Source organism: Apis mellifera, linkage group LG4 (assembly GCF_003254395.2).
Source record: "Apis mellifera strain DH4 linkage group LG4, Amel_HAv3.1, whole genome shotgun sequence".
NCBI classification, from domain to species: Eukaryota; Metazoa; Arthropoda; class Insecta; order Hymenoptera; family Apidae; genus Apis; species Apis mellifera.
The window spans coordinates 5,398,272-5,418,335 of NC_037641.1; the positions used below are offsets into that span (position 1 = coordinate 5,398,272).

General features: G+C 25.4%; 3 protein-coding genes across 8 annotated transcripts; 1 reads left to right on the forward strand and 2 right to left on the reverse strand.

Moving 5' to 3' along the window:
• Positions 1-307: 307 nt before the first annotated feature.
• Positions 308-12,548, reverse strand: LOC409316 (coronin-2B). Of its 5 annotated transcripts, none has more exons than XM_016911656.2 (10): positions 12,249-12,548; positions 11,854-12,150; positions 3,877-4,074; positions 3,482-3,598; positions 2,743-3,057; positions 2,444-2,668; positions 2,163-2,372; positions 1,971-2,088; positions 1,668-1,894; positions 308-1,597 (listed from the first exon to the last, which is right to left on the reverse strand). In XM_016911656.2, exons 2-10 carry the CDS (start codon positions 11,995-11,997, stop codon positions 1,403-1,405), a joined length of 1,749 nt encoding a protein of 582 aa, XP_016767145.2. In that variant the 5' UTR covers positions 11,998-12,150; positions 12,249-12,548; the 3' UTR covers positions 308-1,402. The 5 variants fall into 5 exon arrangements, with proteins under 5 accessions (XP_016767145.2, XP_006560662.2, XP_006560664.2 ...); XM_006560599.3 differs by adding an exon at positions 7,983-8,198 and having other exon boundaries at positions 11,854-12,547; XM_006560601.3 differs by lacking the exons at positions 11,854-12,150; positions 12,249-12,548 and adding exons at positions 7,983-8,198; positions 10,454-10,736.
• Positions 12,549-12,961: 413 nt separating this feature from the next.
• Positions 12,962-17,081, forward strand: LOC409394 (NEDD8-activating enzyme E1 catalytic subunit). Of its 2 annotated transcripts, XM_006560597.3 has the most exons (6): positions 12,962-13,027; positions 13,226-13,386; positions 13,512-13,769; positions 13,872-14,232; positions 14,310-14,639; positions 14,710-17,081. In XM_006560597.3, exons 3-6 carry the CDS (start codon positions 13,522-13,524, stop codon positions 15,088-15,090), a joined length of 1,320 nt encoding a protein of 439 aa, XP_006560660.1. In that variant the 5' UTR covers positions 12,962-13,027; positions 13,226-13,386; positions 13,512-13,521; the 3' UTR covers positions 15,091-17,081. The 2 variants fall into 2 exon arrangements, with proteins under 2 accessions (XP_006560660.1, XP_026296193.1); XM_026440408.1 differs by lacking the exon at positions 12,962-13,027 and having other exon boundaries at positions 13,256-13,769.
• LOC412221 (proliferation-associated protein 2G4) lies at positions 16,901-20,000 on the reverse strand. The gene is made up of 7 exons (XM_006560596.3): positions 19,847-20,000; positions 18,589-18,823; positions 18,350-18,512; positions 18,074-18,253; positions 17,742-17,990; positions 17,508-17,654; positions 16,901-17,421 (listed from the first exon to the last, which is right to left on the reverse strand). Exons 1-7 carry the CDS (start codon positions 19,929-19,931, stop codon positions 17,317-17,319), a joined length of 1,164 nt encoding a protein of 387 aa, XP_006560659.1. The 5' UTR covers positions 19,932-20,000; the 3' UTR covers positions 16,901-17,316.
• Between the last annotated feature and the right edge of the window lie 64 nt (positions 20,001-20,064).

The following is a 20,064-nucleotide window of genomic DNA, read 5'->3' on the forward strand; positions in this document are numbered from 1 at the left end:
TGTATCATTTTTATATTATCTTATGTACGAGGCAAAAAAAAATAAGATGTAGGATGAAAGAGAATAATAACAATAATAATAGTAATTTTAAATTAATTGATCGATTAATGACAATTATTATAATGGAATTTATAAATATTACTGACTATCAACAATGAAAAATAAATGTTCACTAATTAAAATATAAAAAATAAATCAAACAATAAATATGATCATAAATATCATTAAGATATTAACAAATTCATTTTAAAAAAATTAACAAAATAATATTACAGAAAATTTATCGAACTATTTTTTTTTTCTTTTCTTAGAAAGAAATCTTAATTTTAATTATTAATCATTATTAATTCTTGCATCTTGTGCTATTTTCGAATGATGTTCGTTTTATTGTATCCATAATATCCTCTTCGCATCTCCTAAATATCTTTGCATTTATTTATCACTCTATGTATGACAATTATATATATGTATATATAATATATATATAATATATATATAATATATATAATATATATATAACGAATCGCATACGATAAACGTGCATATGCACAAGACAGGTACAATTCTTTATGTACTGAACATTTAATACTTTGTTCAAGTTTTGAGTCTTTATATTAGGTTAATCTTTCTCCTTTTTTTTGATAATATAATTTTAAAAAATTATTTTCTAAAAAGATAAGACAATTTACACAATTAATAATATGTATACATTTATATTTTTTATATGCGAATAAAAAAAATATATTAAACTTCATAGAATTAAAAAAGAACTTCATTTATGAAATTAATATTTAATACTTAAAAGTCATTTGATAAAATCTTGGAGAAATATTAAGATTTTATATAGACAAAAACTCGTTTGTATAGTGAAGGCAATAGTGTAAATCACAATTATTTGTTCATCTTTTTGTTCAGTTTCTCTACAGCAGAACAATTACATCTATGTATTGCATCTTAAAAAAATTGACTAAATTATTGTTGCTTCATTGCTGCTTTTTTTTCTAACAATGATACCAAGATCACTATGTAAAAAATTACAAAAAAAAAAAGATATATTATAGAGAAATGCGAAATGCTATAAAATGCATCATATATCATTCATAAGATACATTAGAGAGAATTATATAACTCTCTATTAATATATTATTAGAATATATATAACCAGCATTTCCAGTTCATAAAGTTTCTCGAATACCTTTAAATATCTTTTATTTTCTTCTTTTTTTTTTTGTTCTTTTTTATATGTGTGTAAATTTTATTAAAAGCGTAGGCGTTTAGATTGCCATGAACAATACACGTATACGTTATCACTTTGTTAAGTACCATGTTTGTTGTACAACTAGCAATAACGCTACAAAATTTATTCGGCGCATACGTTATATATTTCGAAATAATTGTATATTTACTGACGCTGAAGTTTGCGAATTTGCTCCTCCAATTCTTTAACACGTAACTGACTGTTTGCAAGTTGTCTTCGTACTAATCTCAATTCATCAGTTTGACGAACAAATGCTAATCTCAATTCCGCTTCGTTATTAGGAATGTCCACATTCTCTAAGACTTTATTGTCATTCAATGGAGGAGAAATAATATTTTTCTACAAAATACATCGATTAACGTTAGACTCATAAAAATATTAATAAAAATATTATGGAAGACACTTCTACCTGTAATACAACATTGCCGAATTTTTGTTGCAGTTGCTGAAATTTAGTACTTTGATTACTAGATGTCTTTTGACTTTTCTCCGACATGTCATGAAATTCGATGGGTCTGTAATCTGGTACTGTTTCGGTAGACAAGAAAGCGAATTTCTTTTTATTATTCAAATCAGTTGTTGGTGGAAGTTGAGGTGGCTTATATACTCGTGGCTTGTGCGTAGTAATACTACCACCTGTTTATATTTAAATAATAAAATCAAGTAATGTATACGGAGAAAAAATGCAAAATGAAATGAAAGTCTTACTTACCGGTTTTCAAAGAAATTAAAATTGGTGGATTATTCATTCCGCTTATCCAATCTCTAGCTGATAAAGCTGGGCAAGTACCTACAGTATCGGGATACAAATCTTCTTGGAATTGATCACTCTATAAAATAAAAATTAATTGATAATTATATCATATCGAATAAATACATTTATTTAATTTAATTTTTCACATACTTTTCGAGGAACTATCATGGATATCGGCTCGCACATTCCTCGAGTCGCATGTAATTTATAAAATCTGAATACTTCGCAAATAGCGGTATTAACGCCTCTTTTTGGCATTACACCTAATCCTCGTTGAGGATTTCCAGAGATGAATTGACTAAGATAATGCATCCACGGTGCTTCGTTTACTATCTCATAGTATCGAATATTACCATCACCCTAAAATAAAAAAAAAAATATATAATATCTATTCTATATATATTGTCAATTTTGTGACATTATTCTTTTACCTTTCCTGCCAAATATACCATGTTCGTATCGTTATCATAATATGGAAAAACTACTCCACTGGAAGAATCAATTGTTTCGCATGTTAATGGTATATTCAAATCATGCTGACTCCAGATAGCATATTGCCTGTCAGAATGTCGACTGAAGCCTGTCGTAAGAAGACGACCAGAACTACCAAGGAAAACCACTTTACTAGCTTTTGTTCCAGCATGACAGACCCCTTCCTTTAACGAATGTTTTATAGAAATATTCATTCGAATAAGTTCTAAAAATAAAATCAGTACAGGGTAATACGTACAGAGACTACGATACCAGATCTTGGCTCAAAAACCCTTAATTTTTTATCCTTGCATGTTGTCGCCAATAAGCTACCATCACGATTTAGTGATATACTGTAGATCACGTCAGGATGCCTATCAATTATGTTGACGGCCTCTCCTTTATTTATATCCCATACGATAACAAGATGGTCAAAGCCAGCACTGAACAGCACATTCTCAGCAACAGGATGCCATTCTATGTATGCAACACGACGTTTATGTCCTTGCAGCTCCACTAACCACTCGGTGAGATTTCGTGATAATCCACCATCAGGAATATGCCACAATTTTATCTGCATTTAAGATTAGGAGAAAAAAGCATTATGAAACAAATGAAATAAAACTAAATCATTAAAGCTTATAATATACTTAAAATTATTGAAAAATAATAACAAAGATTCCTATATTTTATCTTTTGTATCATTCTTGCTACACATATCAAAAGTGATGAAAGTAAGTAGAACAAAATATTGTGTTCTAATTTTAACAAAACATTCTGTCTTTTAGCAAATGATAGATGATGATATTTTACTATTCAGTCGCTCATAGCAATTTGTCACGCCGACAAGTCATTTGACAAAACATTTTTCATTCGACTTACTTCATTCTAAGCTTAAATCCAATGAAAATATAACGAAAAACAATTTACTGTTTTCATCTAAACTTTTATATAATTTCTAATATTTTAAATATATAAAAATAGGAACATGATCGTACAGTGCAATCATCAGAACAGGAAGCGATGATATTATCGTTGAACGGATTCCATTTAATATCCAGAACCGGTCCAGTGTGTCCAGTTACTCTGCTGGCGTTAAAATCTAGTCTACCAGTCTAAAAAAAAGAGGGAAAAAATGAAACTCAATCAAACTATTATTATTAAATTTAATAATAATTTTATTTAATAAATCATTCGCTATTCTTATCTCCATTTATTTTTACATTTTGGAATATTTTTCTTTTAATAACATTGAATATTAGATATTTGTGTCAATTTATAATTCATGATCGGCTGTTCACGATAGTTCAGGAAAAATATATTATCAAGTAATGTTAACACATATGTATGATAAGAATAGCGAATCGATAATTTGATAAGTTAGATAACTCACGCGATCAAGCGGCAAAACTAAGAATGCCCCGCCACCTGCCACTTCGGTCACAATGGCAAGGAATTTGGGATTCACAGCGCAAAATTGTGAGTCGTGGGCGTTCTTCGTGATTTTGATATTGTCATAACATTTTTCTCGTTTTGCAGGTACACCATAAACATGGCGAAATTTACTGCTTCGAACGCCACGAAACCATGACTGGAAAAATTCAGATAGAATTATTATCGAGGATAAAAAAATATATTAACTAAATGGATGAAAATCATGATAAAGTAGAATTTGAAAAAATATTGTTCTAAATCTAAAGAGTAGATTAATGTTTTCAAAAAGGTCGCTACGATTATTTTTATTTGCAATTATTTATATAAAAAATTTTATAAAATGTTCAGTATTTATTTTTATAAATTTATCTTGGAATACAAGAAATTATGGTATAGCCAATTTCTTTAAATTAAAACATTTTTTAATTGTAAGAAAATCAGAAGACTTTTATTTGCTACCTATAAATCACATCATCGTATCATCAATTCTCTCAGTAGAAGCCGATGATATGACATGTAAAGTGACTTTATCACGTTGATAGGTCGATGAACTTAAAATGAGAATAACTATTCTTCGAAGCAAAACTTAAAACTTTATGCTTCTTTTTAGGATCAATCCTTGCCAATTTTTAATAAATATTTTATTATTATTATTAATCTTTGCATTTATTTAAAATTATTTAAAAATAAGCAATTCATTTTTCATTCAGGTGTGTGTGTGTAAGAATTGTCAACATTCTTATTTTTGGAATAAATTTTATCACTTGGATATTGGTAATGAATTTTCCAATGTTATAAAGGAATAGAATATTGTTTGAAATTCAAGGTAAATAAAAAATATCTATATCAATCATTTTTTATCTATTTTTATACAATATATGAAATTAATCAAGTAATTAATTTTTTAGAATATTATTATTCAAGACAATTATACAGAGAAGAAATATTAAAAAAAGAAATTTTAAAATATTTATTCCAAAATATTTTTATTGAAGATATATGAATCGAAGAAATAGATTGAAGAAGATGAATCGAAAAAAATCATTTGTCAATCATTATTACAAGAATCATTAACCATATAGTTCGTCCAATCATTTTTGAACATGCCCAACATTAAATCAAAATTCAGACAATCATCTCTGATCGTTCGAATTCATTTTTAATATTTTCTGAATATTATTATTTGCAGTAAGGTCAATAACACGAGTAGAATATATTTATACGTTCTTAAAACTCTCTCCAACTCAGAAACCGTGAAGAAGAAAGTTTTGTGAAATAAAATGGACTGATGTTACCAAATTGTTGAACATTTCTATTATTGATACAAAATCATTCAAATCCTTATCAAAATTACTTTAAAAAAAATATTTTTTTTTTTTTTTGAAAATGAAAAAAGAGAAGATATTATAAAAATTCTCATTGTTTTTTTATGGAAACAAATTGAAAAACAATGCAAATTGTTTTATTTTGTTAAATATTAATTGGAAGTTCTCTTAATATTTTGAATTTTTAATTTGTTTTAGAATTAACAAAATTTTTTTCTTAAAATAACCAAAGGCTACAAAAAACTTATTATTTCTTTTAAATGAACAATTTTTTCATAATTTATTTATTTTCTTTTTTTGGAGTTTGAAAAAATCCACTATTTTTGTTTGTAGACAATCAATAATCTTGTTTATTATTAATTTTCTTTTTAATTAAATCTGTTTTTATTTAATTCTAACTCTCAAGAAATAAATTTTATCTATACTGCAAAAATAATAATGTTATAAAATTTAATTTAATTTGACTTTTTAATTTTTAAGTATTTTCATTAGAAATCAAGAAAAATTTCAAAGAAATCATTTACTGTTCATGATTTCCCACTAATGATTCAAGTTTCATTTTAACTATATTTTAACATTTGATTCTTATTTATATTCGCACAAAATCACCGCGATATGAAATCTTTGAAGTTAGTCGCGCGTGGTGCGTATAGTGAGCAACGTAGCGCGGTGAGACAGAGCAAATTATGCGATTTTTTCTTAATAAATAATGAAAAAATATACATCGAACGGATTTACGGTTTCGATGCAAAATTCTAATCGTAAGCTTCATTTGTAAACGCAAGCATAATTAACAGTAACATCTTTACATTACTTTATCTTATATTATTTTTGTATATGTTACACACAATCATGCTTTCTTTAATCAAGAATAATAAAATAATGTTCTAATGATCTCATTATAAATTTAAAAAAAATAATGAAAACTATATTTTTATTATTTGATATATCATAATCATGTTCAAGGATAATAAAAAATTGATCCGATGAATTTAAAAAAAACTGATAATTCGTTTACTTCATGATAACATTTTTAATCAATTCAATTTATCATCACAATTGGTGGATGAAGGACAATAAAAAAACATTCATATAATCTTTTTGTAAGTTTAAAAGATAATCGAAAGCTTTATATCATTTATATCATTTTTTTTATGTCTTTATATCATTTTTTATGATTTTTATAATATTTACTTCTTTATAAAATGTAAAAAGTATTCAGATTATTTTTTAATCTCTATGATTCATTATTCATTATATGATATTTTTTGTATAAGTTTATTATTAAAGAATACATTTTATCTTTTGCATTGCTTATTGAATGAGGCATTTGAAATTCTTGTGTTGATGATCATCAAAGTCTTTTGGAATCTAATAGAAACATGAATATATTTAGCAGGAGATTATGAAATGATTAAGATAAATTTCTATTGTTCAAAATAAATTTTAATAAAATCCTAATTATTATTATATTATAATTTAATAATAAAAATTTAATAAATTAATATTAATCTTTAAATTAAAAATTATTTAACTAGGATTATTGATAGAAGCTTCATTATAAATTATTTGCTTTATTTTAAAATTAATTTTAAAATGAAAGAAAAGAATGTAGAAACGAATTTAGAAATATGTGATTACTGCATTTTTTTTTATAATTATGTATTTTTGAAAAAAGAAGAAAAGAAAATGATTTTACAACCGTATAAAATCATTTTTATAATTGGAAATTGTTTGTTTTAATGATCTTTATTGCGACAATATAATTTTATAGTATTATTTTTTCGTTCACTAAGAGTGATCAGATAATTCAACTGAATCGATCGTGTTTCACGAGTAATAATCGCATGGCATGCTAACAGCAATTAAGGTCATACAAGCATTATGCACGCGTGCGATATTAATCTCGCCTTTGTCTAGTCAATGTTATCAAAATGTTATAATTCTCCTGAAATATAGAAAGATATAATTAAGCGCAAAATTATCAAATGAAAAATAAAAAATCGTATATACATATTATTATCTTACGCCTGAGCATGCAAATAATTAATTAAATATTTTTTATATAAAAAATTAAATAAATGAAATAATTAATTAAATAATTGAAAAGAAATAAATAAATTTAAGATATTAAACATGAATAAGTACATGCGTAGTGCATTGTGCAAAAAAAAAAAGAATATTTCGATTCATTGTGCCATAACCTTTCTTTTGTAACAGATCCGTTCAAAATAGAAATAAACTATACTTTTCATTCATCATAATCAGCAAATAAAAGCTTATAAATTTCGTGTATATTAAAAGAATATGTGTTTTCAATAATTGAAGATTTGAAATTTTAAATATTATTGAAAATTCATAGCACAATTCTAAAATAACAATTGAACAAGTTACATATATATATCGATAATATACATATATCGATAATAGTAGATATATATCGATTAAATAATCGAAATACATTAATTAAATGATATCGATATTAAATAATATTAATAATAATTGAAAATATCGAAAATAGTTCAAATTTCGATATTTGAATCGAAATAGATTAATTTATTAATAATCGAATTTTATTGAAATATTTGAATTTCATTTCGTAAATAAAAAGAAGTCAGACATCTCCAATTACTGATACAATATAACATAATACACATTAAATTATCAAAGGACACTCGTGTTCATTAAGAGAAAAAGAAAAGAAGAAAAAAATTAATTGTGAAACACCAAAAGCACTTACCTGTTTATCCTTGGTCATTTCTGGTATTAATCGAGCTTAGAAAGCCGATACACGTGCGCAGTGTGACGATGGTCGTCGATAGTGCACAACAGGAACGTAGTAATTGAATAAACCAGGACCCATGCATGTGAAGAAAGAGAAGATATTCAACTACTTCAAAACTCGCGCTCGTGACCAAACCGCTGCACATGCAGCGGCAAGCTTTTTTCCGCTTTACTGGAAGAAACAAAGAAAAAACACGGGGCCCATCTAATTACGAAATTATTTGAATAAAACGCGCGAAATTTAAGAATATCAATTCATATATTTATATTGATTTATTTGTTTTTTTTTTTTATTTAATTTTGTCACGAAATAAAAATATTCATTTGAGAACATAATGAAGCATTATAAAAAAAAAATTTTGCAAATTGATTTTCTGTAAAATTAATTTTTGAAAGAAATTTGAATATTTAAATTATTAAACAATTTACATTTTTGAAATTAAAACATTTACATGTAATATCTATATGAACAAGGAAAATAATATTATTATACTTAATAGTTATGTTTTATTAAATTTTTCTCTTTTATTATGTTTTAATCTGCAATTTTTATTTTTATTTTTTATGTTTCAATTAGTGAATTCTTCGATAATTTATTAAAGATTTAATAAAAAATAAATAACCAAAAAATAAAAAAGAAGAAACCATGAAAATTTGAATAAAGAAAAAACTGCAAACAATAAGTTAAAATAATAACATTGTATCATTTTAATCAAGAATTGAAATGTAATTATTTGATTCTTTCAGAAAATAGCATTAACTATAATTATTTTTAAGGATTTTTAAAAATATAAAGAGTTTGATATTCGAAGTTGATTATTCATAAAATAAATATTGATTATTGCATCAGAAAATAATTTCATCACAAAAATAACTTTTTGTACTGTTTTTCCTGCTTACGTCACATTTCAAAATCAATTTCTGTCTCTGAAATGGAAAGAATGAACTAAAATATATTATCAACAAAGCTACCTAGTTGGTACAAAAATAACGATCGTTTTCAAACCTCAATTACACTATAGCACTTAAAAAAAGAGTGTCTAAAAACAATAGTTGTTCCAATTTCTAGAATTCTACACAAAATCCAATATAATATGTCAGTAAATAATTAAAAACTTACTTATATATCATAAGTAATGAACTAAAAAAAAAAATTTAATTAATTTTTTTATCATGATATTTTGGAATATTTTTAATATTCATATCATTTGATTAGGAACTAAAAATATGTCAAATTTAAAAAAATATGCATAAAATAAATTTATCTGCTTATTAACAAATCTTTATAATCTAAGATAGAAGTAAAAAAAAAATGAAAAAAAGAAAATATTGAGTTAAAATAGTTATAAAAATTATATAATTACAACAATTACGCAATAATTATAATAACTAAGATTAAAATAATTGAATATGATAATTGAAATGAAAATAAATATTTTTTTTTGTTATATAAACAATTATATAACAAAAAAAAATAATAAAATTAATAAAAAATATGCTTTTAGTACACATGTTTTTAATAAAAATAGCGCAAAATTATTTATTATTCGATAATATGCAGTTATAAATACATACTCAATATAAATATGCACTTTATAATGAAAGAATCTTCAAATCTGTTCAAATTACAATATTTTACTATTTTGAAACAAAAAAAAAAACTACCGTTATTTATGTACTAACCTAATACTTGAGCGGTCATAGCAACAATTCTATTCTTTCTTGTCTGCCTTGAGAAAGAAAAAAGAAGTGATAACAGAAAAAAAGAAAAAAAGACACATATTTGTAAGATTATTCAATTAATATACGTTTCTTGTAATTACGATTTTTGAATAAGTTTGATAAGCAAGTTTGATAAGCAATCACAATTTGTTAATCGATAATATTCGGAAAATCTAATAAATTGTTCTACTTTCGTTATCATCATATCATCGCAATATTGTTAATATGAATAGTATTATAACTTTTGGTGTCCAATTTACTCGAAGAGAAGAAGAAAAAAAAAAGAATCTTCCATCATATAATTTTTTCTCGTTCACACATTTTTTAATTGTATTGAAAAGAATGTGCACGTAGATGAAAACAAAATCACACGCATTGCAAAAATCAGAAAGCATATACTTCTTTTTAATTATATTTTTTTCTTATCGTATATGCAATATATATTTTGTTTCTTGTCCCTTCATTTGTTTATGCACTGTTGTGATCCCATTATTTTTTTTTAAAAAATACTTAAAACTTCATCCAAAGTATCTTTAATTAATTTAAAATTAAAATTAATGGATCTCTAAATTAAAAAAATGTATTTAAATTTTCACAATTTATTTAATCGTAGAGAAAAAAACACTTGTCAATTCGACTGCGCAGTCACGCGATGTAGATCCATTAAGACAGGCCCCGGCATGAAAGAAGTGGCGCGTATATTACCTGTAATCGTAGCAGTTTCCAGACGTACGCGTTAGATCGCGAAAGTCGTCGAACCAGCACTGACTTCTGGCTACGGCTTCATAGCGATTGCCAGCTGAATACATCACGTGGCTTGTCGGAGCATATTTAATGCAGCGACGTAACGTTTCGTGTGAACGCATATCTTACCATGCTTTGTCACTAATTCATTGTCATTGTTTATCGTATAATAAACTAAAACATTTTGTGCTAGTGCGTAAACAATTTGAATTAAAAGAAAAAGATAAATAGATAGATAAATAAGTAAATAAATAGATAAATAGATAGAAAGATAGAGAGATAAATAGATAAATAGATAGATAGATAGATAGAAAAATAGATAGATAAATAGAAAGATAGATAGATAGATAGATAGAGAGAGAGAGAGAGAGAGAGAGAGAGAGAGAGAGAGAGACAAAATTGCAAACTTAACAACAATTAAGAATTCATGCGTTCAACATGCAATTAGAATGCTGATGCATCAAATATAGAGAAAGAATCAAATATAAACGTTAATGATCCGATGCATGTTAATGGAATGTAATAAATAAATTGAAAGTATAAATTAATATAGATAAGTAAGATTAGATGGAAAATGGTTGATAATTTTAAAGTTTTGATAAATATAATAAATGCTCTTAGATTTAATATCGAATAAAATAAAATAAAAAATAGAATTCGATAATTTCAATTAAAAATTTTAATTAAATAAAATATCAGAATGAAGTTAAACTCGAAGCATGAAATAAAACTCGAAAAATGAATCGAGCAATCGAATGGTTTAGTAATCAAATATCGATTCAATTCGATATTAGTCTTTATTTCGAGCATTTATATTTTACTCTATTTATTTTTTTCGCGAAACTAAAAAATATTTAAATTTATTATATTCTATCTAATCTATTTTTCAATTTACTTTAAATTAATAGGTAAATTACAAACATAATGAATAGCTTCCTTAAAAAATAAAATTAGCTCTTATCCTCCATTGTGAACATTAATCAATAGCAATTTTCTTAAATCAAGTCAAACGATAAAATAGAACATTTTAAATATTTCTTGATTTATAAACAAATATGACAATGACATACTTTATAAATTTTGAAATCAATGACTAATATTCATTAATATTTGTAAATCAATACATTGATATTGATAATAAATTTCACTTAATTATGCGTAATGAATTTTATAATTTAAAACACATTTTAATAAACATATTTTCTTCATTATATAATATTAATATAATATATTAATGTAAAAAGAGAATTATGAAAATTAAATTATATAGCTCAAACAAAGACATAACAATTCTATTCAAATCCACGAATATGCATCGAAATTGAACACAAGAAGAAAAACTTTTGATACAAAAATCTTACTTTTCCGTTAGGTTTGTAGCACGCTCTGACGTCTACCATATTGTTCAACAAAGTATTAGTATCATCCGCGCCGTCCAGACCTAATTTCTCCACCAATTCCTCCCTCGTGCGTATCATTTCCCAATTCGCAATATTATATCCCATAGAAGCTTTCGAATCGTTTCGAATTATATTCACCTCCAACACGAATCCTCAGTGATAACTTTAATACTTCTTCAGTTATACTTCGATAAATATGTATTTATCAACGTATTCTTCAATATTTTCCAAATTTGCTATTACAGATTCTCTATGTACCTAAATGCCAAACAAAAAGTACATTTACATAACGCGATGGATAATTATAAACCACGTGCGAACTTTTCCACCATGCACAAATTTCATAATCCACTCACTAAACTCGGTCGCATATGCACACGACGTATCGATTTGACGTACGCGCAACATGTAAACATGAAAGCACACCATTCAAGTGCTCCGTTTTGTAATAGCAAATCGAACAAATATCTTGTATTTATTAAACTATATTCATTTTATACTATCATCGATCACATGTATTCGCACGTATACAAATTCTTTTATATAAGCATCGTCGAATAATATTTGCTCGTGAGTAGAAAGCGCAACTTTTTATTCGCTAAGAGCGCGCCTCATTGTGTCTCTTGCCTGCTGAATCTCGAAAGGAGGGGAACAACGAATGTCTATAGGCAAAAAATCTAGTATCACTATTAATATTTATTTCTGAATTAATAAGAAAAAAAATAAAAATGAATTTAATGGAAAGATTGAAAGTACTTCATTTGACTTGAAATTTAATACATATATTTTTTGAATGCTTAAAAAGATTTTGATAATTTCTTTTATGTATGTGTATTTATGAATTACCGGTTATAATCGACATTGTAACGATTGTATGATTAAATATTTATAGATTTATATTATTGCTCATAAAAAATAAATTTCCTTTACAGAGAAAATGAGAAAATGTATCGAAACAATTTTAAAACTCGCGGTCAATATATATATGATTATATAGCAATGTAATTGGTTTAATCTAATATAATACTATCAAGAGTTACTCACCATTTCATCCGTATAACACTGATTTACATATCGATTTTGTACTATGAGGCTATAAACACGCCGTGATGGAAGGCAGTTTGCTCGAGAAACGGTATATAAAATAATTAAACTATCATTGGATTTAATTAAATTGAAGAAATTAATTAAATTAAAATTACATATAAACAAATATATATTATATATTAAATATATAGAAAATCAAATATTCAAAAATTAAAAAGTCACAGATTTCAATTGAATTTAAATCAATATATTTATAAAGAAAATAACATACATTAATATTTTTCAGATATTTCTTCAAAAAAAAAGTGATTCAAGAAAAAAAAGAATTATAAATTATATTAAAAATTATTTAAAATTGCTTCAAACTGATGCACTATTGTAATTATATTATATTATTTTATACATCTAGAAGCGATAGTTTGGCGTCGCTACTGTTATTGATACAAGGTATTTTAAACATAGTGAATGTTTGAATTATATTATAGGTTATAAAATATATAAAATGTTTAATTAATATTTATTTAAAAGTAATTTATAATTTATAAAAGTGATTATAAATAATATTTTAACAGTATTTTAAAAATGGGTTCCGATCATATGCATAGACGATGGAGTAATTTACGAAAAGTATTAGAAAGATCGGGTCCATTTTGTAGACCAGATTTCGAACCATCAACAGAAACTTTACAATTTTTATTAGATAATTGTAAAATTCTCGTTGTTGGAGCTGGTGGTTTAGGATGTGAATTACTTAAAAATTTAGCATTAATGGGATTTAGACAAATTCATGTAATTGATATGGACACCATTGAATTATCTAATCTTAATCGGTACGAAAATATGCGATAATTTGCCAAAATATTTCTTATTAAATTTTGCTAAAATATTTTTTAAAAAAAAGTATGAAAAATTTTACCAAAAAAAAATTACAGGCAATTTCTTTTCCACCACAAAGATATTGGTTCATCAAAGGCAGAAGTAGCTGCAAAATTTGTTAATAATAGAATTCCAGGCTGTAATGTCATATCTCATTGTTGCAAGATACAAGATAAGGATGAAGAATTTTATAGACAGTTTCACATAGTAATTTGTGGTTTAGATTCAATAGTTGCAAGAAGATGGATTAATGGCATGTTGTTATCATTGTTAATTTATGAAAATGGAGAATTAGATCGATCAAGCGTAATACCAATGATTGATGGAGGTACAGAAGGTTTTAAAGGAAATGCAAGAGTAATATTACCTGGTTTGACTGCTTGTATTGAATGTACTTTAGATTTATATCCTCCTCAGGTAAATTTTTCTAATATGTTTTACATTTGATATAATATAGTTTTTCTTTCTTGAATTATCATTATATTGGAATATAGGTCACATATCCATTATGTACAATAGCAAATACTCCTCGTCTACCAGAACATTGTATAGAATATGTAAAAGTAATTCAATGGCCAAAAGAAAATCCATTTGATTGTGCAATAGATGGTGATGATCCTCAACATATAAACTGGATTTATGAAAAATCTAATGAAAGAGCAGCACAATTTGGAATACAAGGCTTAACATATAGATTAGTGCAAGGAGTAGTAAAAAATATTATACCTGCTGTAGCATCTACTAATGCTGTTATTGCTGCAACATGTGCTACAGAGGCATTTAAACTTGCTAGCAGTTGCAGTGCTTCATTAAATAATTATATGGTATTGTTATTTTAATTTATGATAATTGTAAAAATAAAACATAATATGCAAGTAATTTCTTTTTGTGAAGGTACTCAATAATGTAGATGGAATATATACTTACACTTATGAAGCCGAAAAAAAAGAAGACTGTGTGGCATGTAGCCAAGTTCCAAAAGAAATCAAAATTAATAATCCTAAATTTAAATTAAAAGATTTGATAGAACTTTTATGTGAGAGATCTGATTTGCAAATGAAAAATCCGGGTCTGACAACATATATTGATGGAAAAAATAAAACATTGTACATGCAAACTGTAGCAAGTATCGAGGAAAGAACTCGTGAAAATTTAACGAAAACGCTAATAGAACTGGGGCTTAGAAATGACAGTGAAATAAATGTTGCTGATATTACTACTCCTAATACAATTGTGTTAAAATTGAAATTTTTGTATTGTAATATAGATGTATGATAATCACACAGAAAAATCTTCATTTTTTTTTTTTTCATAAATTTATGACTATAAATCATATATATTTACAGTACTTATATTACTTTTTTTGTCAATTTAAAAAAATAATGTTGAGATAAAAAAATTCATTAACATTATTCTTCTTAAAATAATAAAAACAAAAATTTTTTGAATCTATTATTTTTTTACGAATCTATAAATGGACACGATAATGTTATTTTGAACGTTATTTTTAATATATTGATTCTAATTTCGTGTAATTAAGTGGTATTGCTATTCTTTTATAGTACTAATCTTTTTTTGACTATTCTTATATATAACAGAAGCAAGTATTAAAACTATATTTATACGACATACCTGTTATATTAATAAGACACAGCTGCAAATATGATTTTATATTTCTGATGTTTCGCTTTTCTTCACATCAGAGATTATATATTATAGAAAAATTAATAAGATATATTATTCATAAAATTCTATCTTTTTTGATCGTTAATTTTTAGTCAATAAATTTTGTAAATTTTTTAGAAATAGACAGTATCTTACAGATGCATCAGTATAATTATTTTGAAAGAGAAAAAAAGGAGCAATATAATGATTCTCGAAATATGCACGTGTCAAAATACTTGTTAGCTTGTCATTAATATTTTTTAATAACAATTTCTCTTTCATATCACCATATTAAATTTTAAGTTAAGTATGAAATTTGTACACAGTCCTTTTTTTGCCTTATATAAACATATGCATCATATATTGATAAATTATTTGTAATGAATTTTTTTCATATTTGTTTCAATTATTAATATAATGTTTCATTAAAAATTTTAAAGAAAATATCTAAATAAATACAATCTTTCTATATTTGATATTATCTATATTTATAATAAAAATATTAATAAATATTTTTTAGTACATATTTATTGTATTTTTATTATATAAATATAAATGATATCAAATATGAAAAGATTATTTACTTAGAGCAAATGAAGGACAGTGCACAATAACCTAAGACATCTTTTGTTTTACAAGCACACTCGATAACATTCGACATATGCACAACTTGAGTAGAAAAAATATCTAGAACAAATACATTATCTATCTTCCTTATACAAAACTATCATTACATTGTATTAATATTTCATAATTTCCGCCTTTTTACTTCGATAAGATCAAAAATCTTTTGCTCTTAAATAATCCTCTTTTTATTCACTTGAATGTGAATAACATAAAATGCTTCTATGATTATTTGAGTAATATTTACTCTCAATATTACTTTTCTTCAGTAAAATTGCACAGAGTCAAAATGGATAAGAATAAAAAACTTTTTGACGGTTGGGAAGTTTTTGCAACGAAACACTTCGAAATTCATTGGCATTTCATTGTTTATACGGAATTCCAATATGGACATTCTAATTCCAATTGTACAATTAGAAATCAGATTTTTTTTATGATATTGATTATTCATTCACTAGACACAAGATGCACAAAATCACATAGTGCAAAACTAGCATCAGGGTCAAAGTGAATTATCACGTTCGGCAGTGCATTCAGAAACTGTAGAACGTATTAATTATTTTGTTAAAATAATTTCGTTAGCATAATTAAGTAGACATTTAGCATGAAATAATTTTGTAAAAACATTTACAAAATCAAAATCATATTTTATTGGTTTCTTTTACGAAAGAAACACACAGTATGAATGCACGTGCGATTCACTTTCTGGCTCGGTCGAATTAAGTTGCACAAGTCATTATATTTCGACCATTATTTGCAAAATAGATTTCATGTGTTTGAAATGTAATACATTAGCTGCAAAATGACTTATGAATAATTATTGTTTAGTGTATAATAATACCATGGTCCATGAAAAAGATACTCCAGTATAAAAACATAAGTGTCAATAAGTTGTGGCATAATAAGTGTCGTAAAGTCCGATTCATTCAGGGCAGAACTCGACACTTTTTTTTTAAACTAATATAGATACGGACATTCCTGAATCAAGAAATGTAAATATAGTTATGTAATTAAACAAACAATAATATGAGTATAGTAAATATATAATGATATAAAGAATCACAATTTATCAATGGCTTTCCAATCAAAGGAAAAATGTTTAAGGTACAGTGACGCTGAAAAGTGTCTAATTTCTGCTCTGAAGCTGCTCAACCAAGAATAACGTAAAGTGCACGATGTTAATACGTTATAAAGAACGTTAAAATGGTTGTGTTAGGCCTTAGCATCAACTTCCATTGTCACTTCACCTGCAGCTTTTTCGGCCTTCTTTCTCATCCTTTTTGTAGTTCTCGGATGTACTGAGGTATACAAAAGTGTCTATGATCAAAATAATTAATTAATAAAAAAATAAAAAAAATTCATAAAAAAAGAAACAATTAAAAAAGATAATATTCGATTTATACCTTCAATTCAGGATCTTTGACAACATATTCTGATTGATAAATATCAAGATCTAAAGGAATTCCGGTAATTTTATGTTGTCGATTGTGCATTAATAGTACTGTAAATTTAAATTGTGCAGCAAATTCATTTGGTTTTTCATATAGTACCTAATATATGAATTATAATATAATAATAAATTATAATAAAATCTTATGATAAAATATGAAAATTATATATAATTAATAAAAACTCACTTGGAATGGTTCAATCAACCTATGATTTACGCATTCCACAACTGCCATTTTTGCTTTTTTCTCATCTTCAAAAGTACGTAAATTAAATGGCATAAGACCATGTTTATGAGTGACTTCAGAGTAAAACATGCGTGACGCTTTTAATTTCAGCTGATATGTTTCCTCTGTTTTTTTAAATATAGTAACTCGAGTGTCTTGTTCTCGACCTACTCCTTCGCCAGTACTAACCAGCACATCCATGGCATATACCTGAACCAAAAAAATCCACATAGATTTTGTCTTTGTTTTATTAGATTACATATTATTATTATTATTATTATACATAATTATACCTCATATGCTTCAAGAGTATATTTTTCATGTTCTTTTTTTTGTGCATCATTTGGATTTTGAATAATAGTTTTTTCTCCATCTATTTTAAATTGTTTCAATTGATGGCTTAACATTCCTTCAATTGGTTTACATTTGTATACATCACAAATCTTTTCTACTGTCTCTGTTATTGTATAAGTCTATAAACAGAAAACAAAATTATATAAAGGCTTTTTCTTGAAAATTTATAACAATTTATAAACAATTTATAAGTACAAAATATGTACATAACATACCTCTGTACCTGGCTGTAAAAGCCTAAGTGCAGCTTGTGATGCGAAATGTGCAGCTAATACTACATCTGCTTTTCTACCAGTAACTTTTTTTGTTGGTGAAGAACCTATAACAATAGTATGTGCTACAACTGCTATAAAGCCATCAACATGTGCTCCAAGATCTCTAAAAATACAAGTTATTATTTAAAAATTAAAATTTTTAATTAAACATATATTATATTTATATACCATAAACTTACACTTTTACCATATCTTCATCTTTAAGAATAAGATCTGGCTCGCTTGCAATTGGTGAAAAGTGACATATGCAATTATTAACAGATATGCATGTAGGAAAAGCAATTCCTTTCTTAAGTTCTTTTTCTTTTTTAAAAACTTTATTAGTTTCATCCAATATTAATTTATCTCCAAACTCACAAATTTCTCTTACAGATGCTCCAGCAACACATTTATCTAAAACTTGTTTTAATACCCCTAAAATTATAAAATGATAAAAATTTGTTATTAAACTATTAAAATTATTAAATTTTTATAATTTATCACTTATAATTACTAATTAATATTTTAAGCATTATATACAATGGAATATTTTAAATATTATTATAATAAAAATAAGATATTTAATATATATATACATAATATTAAATGTTAAAAATAAATTTAATACTTTGCAAAATGTTAAAAGAAGATATCAACATTCTCTTCATAATAAAATACTACAAAAAATTCAAAAAATCTTTAATATATTTTATTTTTTTTTATATATAATTTTCATTTTTATTTTTTACGAATTAAAAAAATACTAATTTTAATTAATAAACATATCCGTATTTTGTTTCGACAAAAAGTTATAGTTACCAATTTGTTTTGTAAAATATTCATTTTTAATTTTTTTCCATTTTTATTTTTCAAAAAAAAATACAAAAAAATTAACATTAAGAATCGATAACTTATTTATATGTAAAATTTTAAACAAATCCATTTCTAGTTAATTTTATAGACATTTTAAATATAGGTTTTAGTCAATATATAAAAATATAATTAAATATATTATTCAAACAATAATAAAAAGTAAAACATAAAAATATTCATATAAAAATATTCAATATAAAAGTTTTCATTGAACATGCAAAATCTATTCTTTTTATGGAAATGGAAACACATTAATATAGAAATAAAAGCGAATTATGGTTCCTATTAAAATTATTATGTTGCAATAATGATATAAAATAAGCATTTTTTGATATTTTATAATAAAAATATAGTAATTCTTGTAGATCAATCATTAAGAAAGTATAAAATATTCAATGCATCCATAAAATATTAAAATATAATAGTCAATGCTATCTATCCCACATGGTAAGAAAGCCCGGCATTAGCGCGCCACATTCCATATGGCCAGGCAGAAAATATGACATTAAGGAGCCTGTGCATGAATCAGGCAATTTCACTTTTGTTTGACAGGCTTCATTAGTGAACATTAAGTCGTTTTCTTACGATTTACGATGTCACCGGCCATTTTATACTTGGTGACAACGATGTCTTCGGCGATGGTCCTTTCTGTCTCCTCTTTGTCCGCCATGTCTTCAGCACACTATGTTACGATCACGTGACTTAGAGCCTCTTTGCAGTTGCTTCCTGTAACAACGCTACTCACTCTTAAGTTAACCATGTGTTCCGAAATTTTCTATGAATGATCTCTATTGGTTTCTTTT